The sequence below is a fragment of the Danio rerio genome, chromosome 1 (genome assembly GCF_049306965.1).
Source record: "Danio rerio strain Tuebingen ecotype United States chromosome 1, GRCz12tu, whole genome shotgun sequence".
Taxonomy (NCBI): domain Eukaryota; kingdom Metazoa; phylum Chordata; class Actinopteri; order Cypriniformes; family Danionidae; genus Danio; species Danio rerio.
In genome coordinates, this window is record NC_133176.1 from 59,250,001 (window position 1) to 59,268,696 (window position 18,696).

General features: G+C 35.5%; 1 protein-coding gene and 1 long non-coding RNA gene across 6 annotated transcripts in view; both read left to right on the plus strand.

The window, feature by feature from the left end:
- The window catches only part of tecrb (trans-2,3-enoyl-CoA reductase b), a 26,989-nt gene extending 9,220 nt beyond the window's left edge, over positions 1-17,769 (plus strand). The window contains exons 4-13 of one of the 3 annotated variants that reach the window (XR_012386782.1): positions 639-683; positions 1,285-1,388; positions 7,182-7,297; positions 7,901-8,006; positions 10,640-10,712; positions 12,288-12,331; positions 12,933-12,990; positions 13,373-13,461; positions 15,241-16,348; positions 16,862-17,769. Coding sequence is in view for 2 of the 3 variants with exons in the window: in NM_201299.1 (NP_958456.1) it covers positions 639-683; positions 1,285-1,388; positions 7,182-7,297; positions 7,901-8,006; positions 10,640-10,712; positions 12,288-12,331; positions 12,933-12,990; positions 13,373-13,461; positions 15,241-15,414 (809 nt within the window). In the remaining variant the exon portion in view is untranslated. 3 annotated transcript variants of the gene reach the window in all.
- Positions 3,886-4,900, plus strand: LOC141375189 (uncharacterized). Of its 3 annotated transcripts, none has more exons than XR_012382818.1 (3): positions 3,886-3,967; positions 4,696-4,712; positions 4,824-4,900. It is a non-coding gene; the product is annotated as an uncharacterized lncRNA (long non-coding RNA). The 3 variants fall into 3 exon arrangements; XR_012382819.1 differs by having other exon boundaries at positions 4,696-4,750; positions 4,824-4,872; XR_012382820.1 differs by having other exon boundaries at positions 4,696-4,750; positions 4,835-4,863.
- Positions 17,770-18,696: the final 927 nt, after the last annotated feature.

Here is an 18,696-nt window from a genome sequence, read left to right on the forward strand (position 1 = left end):
TTAGATTATTATCATGTTATTTAATGCTCAGAAAATGTGATTATTTGAAAGAAATCACTACTATTTTAATCAGAGAAACCATTAAAACATTTATAATATTTCTAAATATAAAGTTATATATTATATAAGGTTAAGTTATATTAATTTGATATATTATTTCAAATAAGTTATCATTTTTAAATGCTTTTTTAATTCTGGAAATTATTTAAATGCTTTAGAAATATAATATGAAGCAGCATATTTTTATTAAAAATAGTTTTTGACATTAATAATAATAATAATTATAAATGTTGCTTAATTCAAACTATTGTGTTAATTATTAATCAAGTGATGCTGAAAACTGAAGAAATTATGCTGATTATTCAGCTTCAGATCATATAAATACATTTTAAATAAACTAAATAAATAAAAAAATAAATGAACTTTTGTGGAAAAAAGCAAAGAAAAAAGAAAAAGTGGATTTCAATAGAAAGTTTGTTATTTTAAATTGTAATGATTGCTTTTTGCTGTATTTTTTAATGTGTCAAAGTTTAATATACGTGTTGCATGTGTAAGGACTTCACCAGACTTGTGATTAAAGTGTGCATGTGTGTGTGTGTATTTGCTGTAATTTGTGTGTGTGTGTTGTTGTGTTTCAGACCCTCAGTGGTATCCGGCTCGACAGTCCATCCGCTTGGATCCCAGTATGTGTTGAATTATTCCTCCTCATGACTTTAAAATCTCCACTCTGTGTCTGAACTGAGTGTAGTTCAGTTTGTTTACGGTTAACTTGAGAAGATATTCCTGCTGTTCTTGCAGTTTTATGATGAAGTATTTTGTAGAAAGGTTTACTGTGATGCAGCTTTATATAACACAAATATAAGATTATCTAGTGTCTCATATTGATTTTCGATGTTAAAGTATAAGCACAGTCCTGTTATACTCACCGTTTATGCACTTTTAAGTGGTTTTAAACCTGACTCACACAAAAGGAAATAGTTTGAAGAATGTTTGAGAGCAGCAGCCATTGAAAAAAACATACTATGGAAGTCAATGGTTACAGGTTTCTAACTTTCTCAAAATGTTTTCTTTTGTGTTCATCAGAAGTAAACACACACACACACACACACACACACACTGGTTCGGGACCACCTGAGTGTGAGTAAATGCTGACAGAATTTCAGTTTCCGCTGAACTTTCACTTTACACCTGTAAGAAGGGGTAAATATGAAGGATTATTATTATCCTCATGGGTGTCTGTTGGGTTAAGGTTTGCTGATGTGCATGTGTGTTTGTGTGTTGCAGAGGGTAAATCTCTGAAGGATGAGGATGTGCTGCAGCATCTGCCTGTAGGAACCACTGCAACCTTCTACTTCAGAGACCTGGGGGCGCAGATCAGCTGGGTCACGGTGAGAACACACACACGCAAACACATACACACACACACACACACACACACACACACACACATACACAGAAAACACAGAGAAAAGAGAGAGAGTGAGAACACACACACACACTGAGAGAGAACACACACTGACACAAATTTACAGATCACACACAGAGATATTACACACACACACACACACACACAGAAAAGAGAGAGAGTGAGAACACACACACACACTGAGAGAGAACACACACTGACACAAATTTACAGATCACACACAGAGATATTACACACACACACACAGAGAGAACACACATACACACAGAGGGAGAGAGAACACGCACACACATACTTACAAACACATAGAGAGATCATACACACACACACACACACATACAGAAAGAAAGAGGAACACGTGTATATTCAAACACACATTCTACCTATGCGTGCACACACACACACTCCGACACACACATTCACAGAGAAAGACCACACACACACATTCTGTCTGACATGCTCACACATACACTGACACACAGACAAACACAAATAGAAAGAGAACACACACACACACACTGTGTAGATCTCCCCATTACGAATAGGTTTTCGTCTGATGTTACACACACAGAGGAAGAGAAAACACGCACACACACATTCACACAGATAGAGAGATCATACACACACACAGAAGGAGAGGGAGAACATGTGTACGTTCAGACACACATTTACAGAGAAAGACCACACACACACATTCTCTCTGACATGCTCACACACACACACACAAACAAATACAGTTAAAAAGAGAACACACACACATACACACACACAGTGCAGATTTCCTCATCAGGAATAGGTTTTCATCTGATGTTACACACAGAGGAAGAGAAAACACACACACACACAGAAACAGAGAGGGAGAACACGTGTATTGTCATAAACACATTCTCACTAACGTGCATGCACACACACTCTGACTCACAAATTCACAGAGAAAGACCTCACACACACATTCTCTCTTTGACATGCTCACACATACACTGACACACAGACAATACAAATAGAAAGAGAACACAAACACACACACACACGCAAACAGAGTGCAGATTTCCTCATAAGGAATACATTTCGATCTGATATTACACACAGAGGCGGAGAAAACACACACGCACACACTCGTATATGGACGCATACACACTGACGCACAAATAAAGATCATACACGCACCAAACACACAGTAAGAGAGAGGAAGAACATGCATACATTCAGGCATGTGTTCTCACTAACATGTGCACTCACAGAGAAAGACCGCACACACACACATTCCCTCTGACATGCTTACACATACAGAGACACACAGAGTAGGAGAACACACACGCACACACATAGTGCAGATGTCCTCATAAGGAGCAGTTGTTCATCAGATGGTACACACTGAGGGGGGATTCACTGACTTCATTATATGTGCTCGTAATGAAAACATGACCTGACACACAATAACTGAAACATCATCAGCATCCTCCGTTACTTCCCTCAGTAGTGTGCGTTTAGTGTGTGTTTATCAGGCTGTGTGTTAATCTGTCCCTCTTAACGGCTCCGTTTAGTGTCTGTCACATTATCTCTGTGAGAGCTGGAGATATTAATAACCAGGAAACGTGGAGGTGTTCCTGACAGCGCAGGAGCTCAGCACATTACAGATCAGGAACGGGGTATGATCAGGCAGCAGAGTCGATTAGCAAAGAGAATCGATTCCTTGATGCAGAGTCATAAAAGGTCTGGGAGTAGAATACATTTAAGAATCTATTCCTTGATTCAGAGTCATTACAATGAATCGATTCCTTGATTCAGAGTCATTAAAAGTCTGGAAGTCGATTGCAGAAAGAATCGATTCCTTTATTCAGAGTTTTTAAAGGCCTGGGAGTCAAATACAAAAAATAATTGATTTCTTGATTCAAAGTCATTAAAAACAATTGATTCCCCAATTCAGAGTCATCAAAGGCCTGGAAGTCGAAAAATATTTGATTCTTTGATTATGATTTAGTAAAGACCTGGTAATTGATTGCAAAATAATTGATTCCTTTATTCAGAGTCTTTAAAGGTTTGGGAGTTGATTACAAAAAAAAAAAATTATTTCTTGATTTAGGGTCATTAAAGGTCTGGGAGTCGAATACAAACAGATTTGATTCCTTGATTCAGAATCATTTAAAAGCCAGGGAGTCGATTACAAAGAATGCCAGAGTCATTAAAGGCCTGGGAGTCTATTATAAAAATAATTCATTCCTTGATTCAGAGTCACTAAAAAGAATTGATTCCTTAATTCAGAATCATTTAAGGCCTGCCCAACAAACACACAACGTTGCCTCAACGTAGCGACCTTCCTACAACGTTGTATCAACATTGCAAAAAGGTTGAGGATTCTACGTTGTTGCTAAAGGTTGTCACAACGATGTCATAAGGTTGCCATTTAAACATCATGAGGGTCGCATGCTTTAGGTTGTGCTTAGGTTGCGTGGACGACCACTGTACAACATTTACTGGTCACAGCTGAATCAGTTTAAATTTCAACAAGCCGTCGTCTCATTCATCAACGACCGAGGAGACGTGAGTATTGTTTTATTTCTTCTTGCTAAATAAGATACGTAAATCGTGAATATTCAAACAAACCTACGATTTCGACAACAATCTGTTCCAACATCACATGTTAAATCTCTCGATAAAACATTTCCTGATTATTTACCTACGCCTTGTCTTTAATCAAATGGACAATAATGTTTTTGAAGTTCAGTTTTTTCCATATCCGTCGTGATCAGTTAGTATGATACTTCATCACACAAGCCGACCCACTTTTTACAAAACACACAAAATAACTTTTAAAAACAAAACATCTCTGTGCAGATTGCGTCCCGTTAAAGGAACAGTTCACTCAAAAATGATATGTACTCACGAATTATTTGCCCTGTAAATAATAATTGATTCCAAACCTTTAAGTTTCTTTATTCTGTTGAACACTAAAGACTGTAAGCATTTGCTTTCATAGTAGGAAAACACTATGGAATTAAATAGTTACAGTTTTCCAGCTTTATTTAACATATCTTCTTTATTGTTTAGCAGAAAAAAAGCTAAATAAGTTTGCAACAAATAAAGGATGAGGCTAAAATGGCAGAATTGTCAGTTTTGGGTGAGCTATCCCTATAAGTTAAAGTATATAAATTAATGTTCATATGCCTAATTAATATAGATAGTAATTAAAAGGTCTGCTAGTCTAAATTTCTATTTTGATTGGTCTTTTGATGTTTTATTTAAAACCCACTCTTTTCTTTACTCAACAGGCTATTTTTACATGGAGGTAATCTTCTATTGATAATTTCTGGATTTTAATTATGCGTAAGTTGCATAAAACTCTATTGTTTAACCACTCACTGTTGTTTTCAAATTACTCGTGTAACTTGTCTTTCAGAATGTTTTCAGCTGTTGAATTCACCTCAGATCAGTGTTGCTGTAATTCCTGATCTATGGAAAGAAGAATTGGATGAGGTAAGAAGTATACTACTCTATTTACTATTAAATGTAGTTATGTTACCTAAAACAGCATGTCCATAATGTGGAAAATAGATCATGCTTATGAAAAATTACTTTATTATTTTGTACAGCTGTTATTGAAATGACACTAAGTTTAACATTCCATTTACAGTGAGCAACACCCCAACTACAGGACCTGTTCTTTCTCTTGTCATAATTTAAATAAGTATTCGGAGACTAACTCTGACTTCTGTTAACTTAAACCTGTTTTCCCTGTAACTCTAAATTTATTTAATTGTATGTAATTTTGGTATATGATATATTATTAAAACATTAAAATAAAGTAGGCTACATAATTACTCTGGAGATTTTATATGTAATGAAATTACAATAAATGTCTGAAACTTCAATAACTTGCTAGTCATAGTCATTTCCTGTGTACTGCTGTTGTGTCAAGCTCTGATCTGTCCTCTCTTGTTCACTGCCTATTTTGACTTGTGTCTGCTGTGGATCTCTGAAGCTGGATTATCTGTTGAATTTGTTTCTTCCTCTGACTGCTTTCTGCATACCAACAACTGGTCTCCCTGGTCTTCAGCTGCGCTCCCCGGTCTGCTGTATTTTCCAGTCCAGAGCTTCACTGCCCAGTGTCGGAATTTTAATTTATATATTTATTTATATATTTATTTACATTTTAATGATTTCTTGTTTACTTTTCTTGTTTGTTTACCCTTTAGTTTAATTATATATATATATATATATATATATATATATATATATATATATATATATATATATATATATATATATATATATAATCTAAACTTTATTTTATACTGTTTGCTTATAATTAGATACTGTATGCGTACTGTATGTATTAAATGTTGTGAAATATATAATAAAAAGTTTGATTATATTCATTTGTGTGGCATTTTTACACTTTAAAGTATAAACATGCAATTGTTAAATTAAATAGGAAAAATAAATGAATAATATTTCATATTTAGCAATACTGGAAAAGAATTGCTGCTTATCCTGTATTCTAGGCAGTATTGATAAACTGCCAGAAAAAATCTTAATACAAGTAGTAAGAACGCCGCCTCGCGGTTGCTGAATGTCGCACGACAACGTTGCTACAGCCTTCTCACGTCTTACATTTCTACGTTGTGACAATGTAGCGAGCACGTAAGAGACAACGTTGCCTTTGAAAAAATACAACGTTGTGCAGACATCGCTACAACGTATATGTGTTTGTTGGGTGGTTGTCGATTGCAAAAAAGAATTGATTCCTTGTTTCAGAGTCATTAAAAGCCCGGGAGTCGATTACAAATAGGAATTGATTCCTTTATTCAGAGCCATTAAAGGACTGGGAGTCAATTGCAAAAAACGTGTACATTTTTTGATTCAGAATCATTAAAACTGTTATGATTTCTTGATTTAGAGTCATTAAAGGCCTGGGAGTCAATTATTAAAAAAAATAATCGATTACTTTATTCAGGGTCATTGAATGCATGGGAGTCGATTACAAAAAAGATTTAATTTCTTAATTCAGAGTCATTAAAAAAGTATTGATTCCTCGATTCAGAGTTATTAAAGGCCTGGGAGTTGATTACCAAAAAAGAATTGATTCCTTGATTCAGAGAAATTAAAGGCCTGGGATTCGAATACAAAAAAAAGAATCAATTCCTTGATTCAGACTCATTAAAGGCCCGGGAGTCGATTACAAAAAAATGATTCTTTAATTCAGACCCATTAAAGGCCTGGGGTTTAATTAAAAAAAAAAAAAAAAAAAAAAGGATTGATTCCTTGATTAAGAGCCATTAAAGGCTTGGGAGTTGGTTACAAAAAAAATTATTCTATTATTAAGAGTCATTTAAGGCCTGGCAGTCGAATACAAAAAGATTTGATTCTTTGATTCAGAGTCATTAAAGACCTGGGTGTTGATCACAAAAAGAATCGATTCCTTTATTTTGAGTCATTCATAATTCAGTTCAATAGAAACGAATCGATTCTAAAGCTTAGAATTGACTCATTTAAGCAGAATCGACTTCTATAGTTAGTCTACATAACAGGCTTACATTTCTGCAAACAGATTTATATGGTTCATTCAATGCTAGTTGCAGGAGATGTTAATTTTATCTAGTTTACTTCTGGAGGGTTTTGAATAGAAAGAATCAAAAAAAAAGAATTGCAACGGCAGTGAGCAATCAAATCTTTGAATCAGTTCTAGTACAAGGGAACCAGGAGTCAAACATTTCTAGTTGTGAAGCTTGTGTTCTGCTGTTTTTCTGTCTCTCAGGTGTTTCTGACGGAGTACGCCGGCCCTCTGCTCATATATCTGATGTTTTACTTCCGAGTGCCCTTCATTTATGCACCCAAATACGACTTCACCACCAGCAAACACTGGGTCGTACAGTAAGTCATTGAAGCAGTCATGAAATGCTTCAGTTTTATTTTATTTTGCACTGTTCTCTGAGGTTATCAAGTAATCGAGATGTTTACTGTTCATGATTTAGAAGTAATTGCTATTTTTTTGTGCCGTTTTTAATTATCATCAGAATGATTGAGTGGACGTGGCTAATTGTAGACTCAGAAGTAAGCACCCACTGCTCTGATTGGCTGGTAGTTTTGCATATTAACAAGTCTAAACTGGCAGTGAAGTAAAAGTGGGATATTCTCTGGAGGCGGAGCTTATCCTAACTATTACATCATAGAGTAGAACATTCCAGAAGCTGTCAATTATTCAGACTGCCTTCAATATGAGCTGATTTCTGAGGAACCGCAAGGTGTTGAGTTTCAAAACTTACAGGATGTTTTTAAAGCACTATTATCTTTTATATGGCAAAAGAATAAAGGAGATTTGTTTTTATAGTTAATGACCTGTATATTCGTTTATAGCGAAAAACATGCCTATACAATTCATATGGGAAAAAAGTGGCATTTAGCAATGAAAAGAAAACATTGACTGTGATTGGTTTCAAAGGGCTGATGGGTAATTGAGTGTTCTTGTTCCTGTAGTTTGGCCTGTATGTGTCACTCCTTTCACTACGTGAAGAGGCTTCTGGAAACACTTTTCGTCCATCGCTTCTCACATGGGACTATGCCTCTCCGCAACATCTTTAAGGTCAGAGAAACCTATGAAATTCAGACATGTCGCTGTATTAGTGAGATGGTAAAAGGATCTTTTACCTATGAATTAAAACATCTTCATAATTTACTTTTCTTTTGTTGAACACAAAAGAGAAAGTGTATAATAATACAAAGAGAGACATGACAAGTCCATCTTCAAACGTTGTAAAATAAAAACCAATTATCAAAAAAGCAGTTGAGGGCTTAAAATAATGTATTATTTTTTTATTTTAATATATATTTTCTCCTTTAAAGTATGAAGGTAGTGAGACATTTCTGTCTTAAAATGAGTAAAGCTTGTTTTTTAACTGGCCAATTGCACTCATCAATAAAACATTTTCCATAAATAAAAGTAACTTCACAGTATACCAAACACGAGTATTTGTTAAAAAAAATAAAATAAAAAATGAAATATATATATATATATATATATATATATATATATATATATATATATATATATATATATATATATATATATATATATATATATATATATATATATATATGTATATATGTATGTATATATGTATATATGTATGTATATATGTATGTATATATGTGTGTGTGTGTGTGTGTGTGTGTGTGTGTGTGTGTGTGTGTGTGTGTGTGCGTGTGTGTGCGTGTGTGTGCGTGTGTGTATATATATATATATATATTGAGCTGCTGGTCAGTCTTGGTCCTTTGTTTCACACAAAAAGTCAAATCACACCAAAATAGATTGTCATAAATACAGTCATAAAATAAATGCACGATGCTTTCATCTTCCTAATTACAGAAACACTCTTTAAAGCAATGTCTTTGTGGCTGATAACTGTTTATCCACAAGTTTACCAGTATTTTTCTTCTGTTGAACACAAATGAAGATATACTGCAAATGCTAGAAAAAGGCAACTATTGACATGCAAACAGGAACAAAAAAATACTGTGGAAGTCAAAGGCTGTTTTTCCAGCATTCTTCAGTTTACAGTGTTTCTGCAAAGTTCACAGAGTTAAATTTAAGACTTTTAAAGACATTTTTAAGTCCATTATGAATGAAATTTTAGACCCATAAAGAGCTAAAGGCTAAGGAATTTTTCAAATGGCCCAGATGGAAAAGATTTTTATTTGCCCTATCAAAAAACTGTAATAAATTTAATAATACAATATTAATAATAATAAAAATATGTATATTTTAGATTGTATTTCTTAGCTAAATATTTTAAATAGTGTATAAAAACAAGTAAGCTTTACTTGTGCACTTTTCCCCGACACAAACTTTCTTTAAAATAATAAAAAAAAATGAACAATGTTTTAAAAACTTTAATAAACTAAATCTATGCACAATAATCTGTCAAGGTTGGTGTCCCAGCAGTAAATACATGGAGAATACAAATACATTTTAAACAAATGAGTTAAAAATGACCTTTTAAATAAAAAGTATAAAGTTTTATTGAGAGGATTGTTGGTTATTGTATGGGTTTTGGCCAGATTTGGTAGCAATACATGAACAAAGAAAAAATTAAGACCCGATTAAAAAAAAAGATTTAAGACCAACAACACAATATTTCAGTAAATTTAAGACGTATTCCCCCAGTTTCACAAACAAGGTTTAAGGTTAGTCAAGATTAAATTGCATGTTTGAGCTGTCTAAACTCAAAATAACTTGTGGTGAGATGTCTTAAAAATATTACTGGTGTGCACCTGGAGAATGACACTGACACATTTTAAGACTATTTTTATAAATGCATCTAAAATAGCCTTATTTAATAAAGGCCTAGCTCTAGCTTAATCTAAGCCCTGTTTGTGAAACTGCGCCTTTAAGGCCTAAAATTTAGATTTTGAGATTTAAGACTTTTTAAGACTGTGCAGGAACCCTGGTTTATCATCATGAGTGTTCAACAGAAGAGAGAAACTTAATCTGGTTTTGTAAAAAGTGGAGGATGAGCAAATGATGACAGATTCAATATTTTTAGAGTGAACTGTGCCTTTAATTGGAGCTGTGTCTTTCTGTTCTGCCTATGTCAGAGTGTTTTTAGAGGAGTATATTGTTGTATGTTTGTGATGTTATACAGTTGAAGTCAGAATTATTAGCCCCCTAAATTATAAGACCGCATGTTTATTTTTTTCCCCAATTTCTGTTTAACTTAGAGAAGAATTTTTTCAGCACATTTCTAAACACAATCATTTTAATAACTGATTTCTAATAACTGATTGATTTCATCTTTACCATGATGACTTTAAATAATATTTTGCTAGATATTTTTCAAGACACTTCTATACAGCTTAAAGTGACATTTAAAGGCTTAACTAGGTTAATTAAGTTAACTAGGCAGGTTAGGGTAATTAGGCAACTTATTGAATAACAGTGGTTTGTTCTGTAGATTATCAAGAAAAAATATAGTTTAAAGGAGCTAATAATTTTGTCCCTAAAATGGTTCATAAAAAATTAAAAACTGCTTTTAATCTAGCTGAAATAAAACAAATAAGACTTTCTCCAGAAGAAAAAATATTATCAGACATACTGTGAAAATTTCCTTGCTCTGTTAAACATCATTTGGAAAATATTTAAAAAAGAAGAAAAAAAAATCGAAGGGGGCTAATAATTCTGACTTCAGCTGTATATGCATTTGCTTGTGTGTTTTGCAGAACTGTACATACTACTGGGGCTTTGCAGCTTGGATGGCCTATTATATCAACCACCCGCTCTACACACCGCCCAGTGAGTCAAACTCATATTCATTCAGCACCAGAAATCAATGTTGTTTTAAACTACATGTGAATGGAAATAGTGTGTTTTAAATTGCAATAATATTTCACTGCTTTAATTAAGACTGAGCAATACTGGGAAAATATGCAAGATAGCATTTCCCTAGAGAAAATATATTTTTATTTGCCTTTTTAAATATTATTTGGATACTTTGCTTATGTAATGATCAATACTAAAATAAACATTCATTGGTAACACTTTACAATAAGGTTAATTAGTTAATGCATTTACTAACATGAACTAATCATGAACAACACATGTACAGCATTTATTAATCATAATTTAACATTTACTAATGCATTATTAACATTCAAGTTCATGCTTGTTAAAATTAGTTAATGCACCATGAGTTAACATGAGTTAACAATGAACTACTGTATTTTCGTCAACTAATGTTTATTAACATTAATAAATACTGTAGTAAATGTATTGTTCATTGTTTGTTCATGTTAGTAAATGCATTACTCAACATTAACTAATGAACCTTATTGTAAAGTGTGACCCATTCATTCATTCATTTTCCTTCAGCTTAGTCCCTTTATACATCAGGGGTCGCCACAGTGGAATGAACCGCCTATTTATCCAGCATATGTTTTACACAGCGGATGCCCTTTCACTAAATGAAACTGATAATAGTTAATATCTTTCTATATTAATATTCATTTCTGATCTAAAAAAGCTGTTCACATGCAAACATTAAGACACTACGAATGAATGAAAACTTGGGCAGATACTCTGACTCTGATTGGCTGTTGTTATTTTCTTCTCTTGTCATGACTCCGCCTATTAGTGTTTATTTTCAGCTTTTGGTTCACCTGCTAGCCAATAGCAGAACAGCACTTACTGTGTAGGCGGGAATAAAGTTAGTAAGGCCCCATCTAATTGGTCAAATTTGCGTAGTCAGTGTAATATAGCAATAACATTTAACAGCACTGTGCATCCTAAGTTTGGCCCAGAAATTTAATTTCAATGCTTAAAATAAAAGTTTTTAATAATAAAAGTTAATAATTAAAGTTATTTATTGCACCTCACAGCGATCTAAATACTGCATATACCATTATCACGATAACAATACTTTATTGATGTATTGTGCAGCCCTAGTTTTAATATTTAAGTGTATTTTTCCAATACAGTACATTCAAACAAATGCATCTTTGATTGATTTAATTAATTTATTTATTAATTTTTGTTGTTTTGCCAGTGTATAGTTTATATTTTATATTTTCAGATTAATTTATTGACTATTAGCACATCCTCGAGGAGATTAGGTTTCTTTTTTTCCTGTTAAAAACAGGGGAAATATTCAGAAGAATTTTGGAAACTGTAACCATTGAAAACAAATGCTATGGATGTCAACAGCTGCTGTTTCCAACCTTCCTCAGAATATCATCCAATATATTCCATTACTTTCTTTTAAAACAGCATTTATATTTGGATTAATGTATGAATTACACAGTCTGACGGTGTTAAGTAAGAGTAGGTTGTGTGTTGTTGAGGTGTGTTCAGCCTCTGGTGTTTGTGTTTCAGTCTATGGAGAGCAGCAGATCAGACTGGCCCTCACTGTGTTTCTGGTAAGATCAGCTTGTAAATGTGTTTCACACACTCTCCATTTGCAGTGTTTATTTATTCCATGTCCATGTTCACAGATTAGAGCTCTATTTGCTTAGGAAAAAGTCAAATTTAAGTGAGTTTCTGTGTGAAAAATATGAACAGAACAAAGAAAATACACATATTTGAGGTTATTTAGCTTGTTGTAAAGGGGCCGTTCACCCAAAACTGGATTTTTTTCATTTGTTTACCCTTGACTTGTTCCAAATCTGTGTTTCTTTCTTCCGTTGAACGCTAAAGAAGATATTTTGAAGAATGTTGAAAACCTGTAACCATTGGCTTCCATTGTATTTGTTTTTCCTACTATGGGAGTCAATGGTTCTGCTATCTTCAAGATATCTTTAGTGTTCGACAGAAGAAAGAAACTCATAAAGGTTTGGAACCACTTGTAATAGTAGGTAAATTTTAATGTTTGGGTGAGAATCTTTAAATGTTTGACTTTTGTATATTTTTTTGAAAACAAGATCAGAGTTTTTAATTGCCTTGAATGTTTCATGATTTAGATATTTTTTAATTATTATTTTTTAATTATTTTAATAATAAGATCTCTCTTTTGGTCCACAGTTCTGTCAGATTGGAAACTTCTCCATCCACATCGCCTTGAGGAATCTCCGACCACCCGGTAAATCACACTGGCATCTCATTATAAATCAAATAAAATAATCATGTCAATCCAAAATTCATGTCATTGTAAAATGATGTTTTACTTTACTAGTGCCCCTTGTTATTCTTTGACATAATTATTCTGTACAAGCTAATCCACTGAAATATATGCCAGGCCCCTCTTGCCATTAATTTGCACAGGGAATGACGCACAAAAAGAAAGCCCCGCCCTCTACTCAATATTCACTCTCAGTTGGAAGTACATCAACATACTGAAATAAAAGCCTCAAGAACTTCCGTTTCACTTGGACTTTAATACTTTTATATTATGCTGTCTATAAGATTTCTTGATTCACGTGATTTCATAAATTCTTCTGTTGTGGTTATTCTCTCTTCTGCAGGCTCTAAGACTAGAAAGATCCCGTACCCGACTAAAAACCCCTTCACCTGGATCTTCCTGCTGGTTTCCTGCCCCAATTACACATATGAGGTCAGAAAGACACTTCCATTCACAGAAAATAAACTTTTGTCATCATTTACACCAGGGGCTCTCAAATTTTTCAGCCCGAGACCCCCAAAATTACAATGCCAGTGACTAGTGACCCCCAGTGAGAGGTCTGCATTCTCGCGGCTGTACCCCTAGGAGCCGACCAGATTTCTGTGCACGGGAATAAATTTCCAAATAAAGCGCAGGAGCGGTCGGTAACTGGTTAAATTTTGGACGAGAGCGGGCAGTCTAACAATATCGCTCCCGACTCCCGAGCGAGCAAGGACGCTCGCTTGTTGCTCGTTGTATGTATGTGTGTGAATGAGACAGCGTGATGCTGCTTTTAACGTGTTTGTTGTGCAAATGAGAGAGGTGTGTGTGTGTGTGTGTGTGTGTGTGTGTGTGTGTGTGTGTGTGTGTGTGTGTGTGAATGAGAGAGAGAGTGTGATGCCTATGTGTGTGTGTGTCACTTGCTTTGTGTTTGTGTGTGTTTTTGTGACATATCAGGACAGAAATCTGTATAATGACATGGGTATGACACGGGTATTACAAAAAGGAGGTGAAATATGAGGACATTGATGACGTCCTCATTTCTCAAAATGCTTATAAATCCAACAGAATGAGTTTAATCAGTGAGTAAAGCTGCACACAGTCTCCTGTGATGGGGTTTAGGGGTTTGGACAGTATAAAATGAATGGAAACCTATGTAATGTCCCCACTTTTCACAAAAACAAACATGTGTGTGTGTGTGTGCGTGTTTATACAGACAGCTTGTTAAGGCTGATTTATACTTCTGCGTCAAACGGCGGCGTATGCTACGGCGCTGATGCATAGCCCTTCGCTGTGGCCATAGGCGTCACTGACGTGCGCCTCTCAAAAAATGTAACTACACGTCGCAACGACGCGTAGCGTAAGCTCTGTGATTGGTCAACTTGGTAGCGCTGACGAGTCTGGGCGGGACAGAGAGCCGCGCGAATGGCGCAAGCGATACAAGTGTGGAGTCCCGTTAAGGAGCTCCGGATGGAAAGTTTTGTTTTGTGTTTACCTCATAGTTAAAGTTGCTGCACGTCCGCCGGTTCCTGCCTCAAAATGAGCGAGTTTGAGCCACTTGTACATCCTGGAAGTGTTCAGGAAAAGCAATAAAGCAGCAAAGAAACTCAACACAGAGGAACATTTACACCTCACTGCCAACTAGCGTTTCGGAAGTGTTAATGCAGACCGACAGAGACAGCGCGCAGAAGTATAAATGCACAGCCACGCGCATTGCATGCGCCATGGGTTACGCCGGTCACCTGACGCAGAAGTATAAATCAGGCTTTATAGTCTATCTGGACTCTGAGTAGCTGGGTGGTTTTTGCTTTTGTCCCCTCCCCCTCCGCTTGTTAGCGGAAATGGGCGTGGCGGATAGAAAACAGGGCGGGTCGGGCAGTGGGACAACAAATGCTGAATATAAGCGGGAGCGGTCAGGTTCGGACTAAAACCTGGCGGGAGCGGGATTCAAAATTTTGTCCCACACAGATCTCTACCCCCAATATCCTCAGATGTGGTTATAAATATTCAAACACAGCGGCGCACATTTACCAATAGGCCCAGGTGTATTCATCATTTAATTTTGCAGAACGCCACTCAGAGACTATCCTCAATGTTCAGTCGTGGCCTGTATTTTTGTTTAATGTACAAACACTCCCCCACCCCCCACCACCGGGAAAGTCTTTGGGTAAATCTTTTTTTTTTTTTCTGTTTTCAGTGTGGTATTTACAGTCTTTATACTCTGTTTTTCAGCTGGGCTCATGGCTGGGCTTCACCCTGATGACGCAGTGTTTGCCGGTGGCCTTCTTCACTCTGGTGGGCTTCATTCAGATGACAGTGTGGGCCAAAGGAAAGCACCGCAGCTACCTGAAGGAGTTTCGAGATTACCCCACGCTCCGCTCGCCCATCCTGCCCTTCATCCTGTAGAAGAGAGAGCGTCCCGCAGTGTTTTAACCCCCCATCAGCTCTCTTTTATAGCTCTGACACACTGATTCCCCGTAACAGTCAGATCCACAGGCTCCACATCGCCCCCTGTGGGTTGCGTCTACAAATATCCACATTTTTTCCACAAATCAAACACACAAGGGTTTGTTATTTTTTTTGCATTGTACAATTTTCATTAGTGATGTAACATTGAGTTGTGTGCTGACATGCGCATGCAGATTATTCCTGCTGATTGTAATTAAACACTTATAGCCGGATAGTGTGATTTGCAGCAATGCATGCTGGGTGGAAAGTAACTAAGCATTAAAAATAGCTTCTTGTGGCGGATACAGGAAAATGAAGGAACCTGCTGGTGTTGAAAGTGCTTTATAAATAAATTGAGTTGTTGAAGGAAATACGAAGCAGCAAATATGAAACCTTATTTACTATCGTCTGTTTCTAGTTTGCATCATGGCTCCAGTGATTATACAAGTTCTGTAGGCATTAAATATTGCCTGCTCACTTTTCATCTTGTAGTTTCCTTTTTCTTGCATTCTGATAATGAAATTTGTGGAGAAAGTGTTTTTCATGAAACAATCGCTTACAACAGTTGCACTGGTCTTGTATTTAATCATGTGCTGCTGATCATTAGGCTGTCATTTTCCCTGGAGCTCTCCTCGTCTTGATGTTTACCAGAAAAAGACACTTTAAAACCGGTCAGACATACATCTGCAGATTCTCCTGCTTTGCAGTTTGTCTGTTCTGTTTACGGGTCTTTATTTTTAAGCTCTTTCATGCACTGATTATTGATGGCTTTAAGTTCAGTATTGATTTTTGATGATATTATAATCATCATGGGGAATCTTGTGGAAACTGCCACAACAGATCTTGTTCACAAATTAAGCACACACCACAATGCTTTCTCACGGTTTTTGTTGTCTAAATCTAAAAATTATATCACGAAACATGTGGCTAATTAATATATATATATATATACACACACATACAACAGTTCTGTCTGGTTCTCGAACCTGATTGGCTAGTAGCCGTGATATAAGTAATATCAGCATCCGTACAGCCTCTTTACCCTTTGTGTATTACTCCGCCCACATACAGCCAGCAGAAAGCAGACACTACAGATCTAAAGTTTAAAAGATGCTCAGCTGTGTAACTGTCAGCTTATGATTTGAATCCAACGCGGAAGAAAGTAGTTCCTCATACAAAAGGGTTTTTGAGACTCCATGTTTGATTTTGTTTTTATATACACAATTATGCCGTCAAACTGTTGTATAAACGCAATATCACATGAGTAGCAGTGCGATATGCCTGTATATTGGCACTGGTGGGAGGCATGTGTTGGCGTTGGTTTGCGTTTATACAACAGTTTGATGGCATAATTATATAAATATAATATATAGATTCTTGAGATGCTTCTTGATATAATTTAAAGGCAAAAATGCTTCTTGATATAATAATTTCTGCAGTTTTGAGGGAAAAACCAAGCTAAATCTAATAGGGAAAGTAAAAAAAAAAACAAGTTTTCAGTTTGAAATGAGGTTATTTTGATTGTTTTATGAGAAAATCAGATTTATTTTGCACTAAATGTTTTTTTTTTGTTTTGTTTTTTTTGAATGATTTAGAAAATGCTTTTGATTTGTGAAATATTTAGTTATTTAAATTAGAATCAAAACAAAAAATCTCAAAAAAAAAAAAAGGCATTTAATGCATTTTCAGACCATAAAGATTTTGCATTATCACATTTTATATAATATTAGTAACTGGCATTGAAAAAAAGGTGATGATGCCTCCTGCTGATTGTACTGAAAATTGTTTCTGCAGTGTGATTACGCCAACAAAGCAGATTATTTTTCACCTTGCATTAACAAAACTTATGTAGAGGAATTGTCATGAAAGACTTCAAAAAAAAAAAAGAAAAATCTTTAACAGTTTGTCTACTTAATGCTAAATAAATGTTGGTTCCCCCTAGATCTAGATGTTTCTTCATTAGATTCCCATGTAAAGAAGCTTTAAAACTGATCAAACATACATGTGCAACTTTCCAGCTTGTTTGTGTGGATTATGATTCAGTATCTTTATTTCTAATCTCTGTTTAATGCACTGATGATAATGCTGTGACGTTCAGCTGGTTTTCCTCATGATGATCTCAGTCTCCAAAACACTGAAATAAAGCGTTCAGAAACCACGACTGTATTAAACACAGGTTTCCTTCCCAAAAGTCCCTGCTGTGTGCGATTATTACATGAAGATAAAGAAATCGGCACAAACTGCAGATGTCAGAACTGTTTGGTTGACCTAACAATTTATACAAAAGAAAAATAAACCCTCCAAAAACTCTGATTGCATTGTCATTTATCAAAGCATGCTTAATGTATAGAGCAGACCTGGGCGGTTTGACACTATATATTATTACCGTAAAATGAAATGTGTACAATAAACTATATCTTCCCCACGAAATCTAAATAAGTGGGCGTGGCCAACTGACGTCCAGCATGCGTGAGGCTCAGAAAGATGCTCTATTGAAGACTAGCAGTGCTGCCAATTGCTTTATATTTTACACAAAAATTGCTCACCCTTTTTCAATATTTACACCAAATAAAAACTGCTTGATATGTTTAAAGTTAACATTTACTTTCATACTTAGGTTTACTTTCCTGTTATTTGGGATATACTTTATATCTGTGAGATGTTACTTGAACAATGTTCATTAAAAGTAAGCTCTGTCCACATAAAACTGAGAAATGTGACAGCGGAAATTGATGTTCATCCAAAGTCATATTTTCATTCTTTCATTCATTTTCTTGTCGGCTTAGTCCCTTCATTAATCCGGGGTCGCCACAGCGGAATGAACCGCCAACTTATCTAGCAGGTTTTTTACGCAGCAGATGCCCTTCCAGCCGCAACCCATCTCTGGGAAACATCCACACATTCACACACACACACACACACACTCATACACTACGGACAATTTAGCCCGAAACCCACGCAAAGGCAGTGAGAACATGCAAACTCCACACAGAAACGCCAACTGACCCGAGGCTCGAACCAGCGACCTTCTTGCTGTGAGGCGACAGCACTACCTACTGCGCCACTGCCTTGACTGTTTTCTATATTTATAAGGTTAATATCAAAAGACAAAATTATTAAACAATATTAAGTCCTTTCCTTAAATATTCAAGCATATTTATAATATAAGACCCTTTTGGATATTTTCAGCAACAAATAGGCTACCTTTATAAAAAATTAGGTATCATTGCCGTGAAGAAA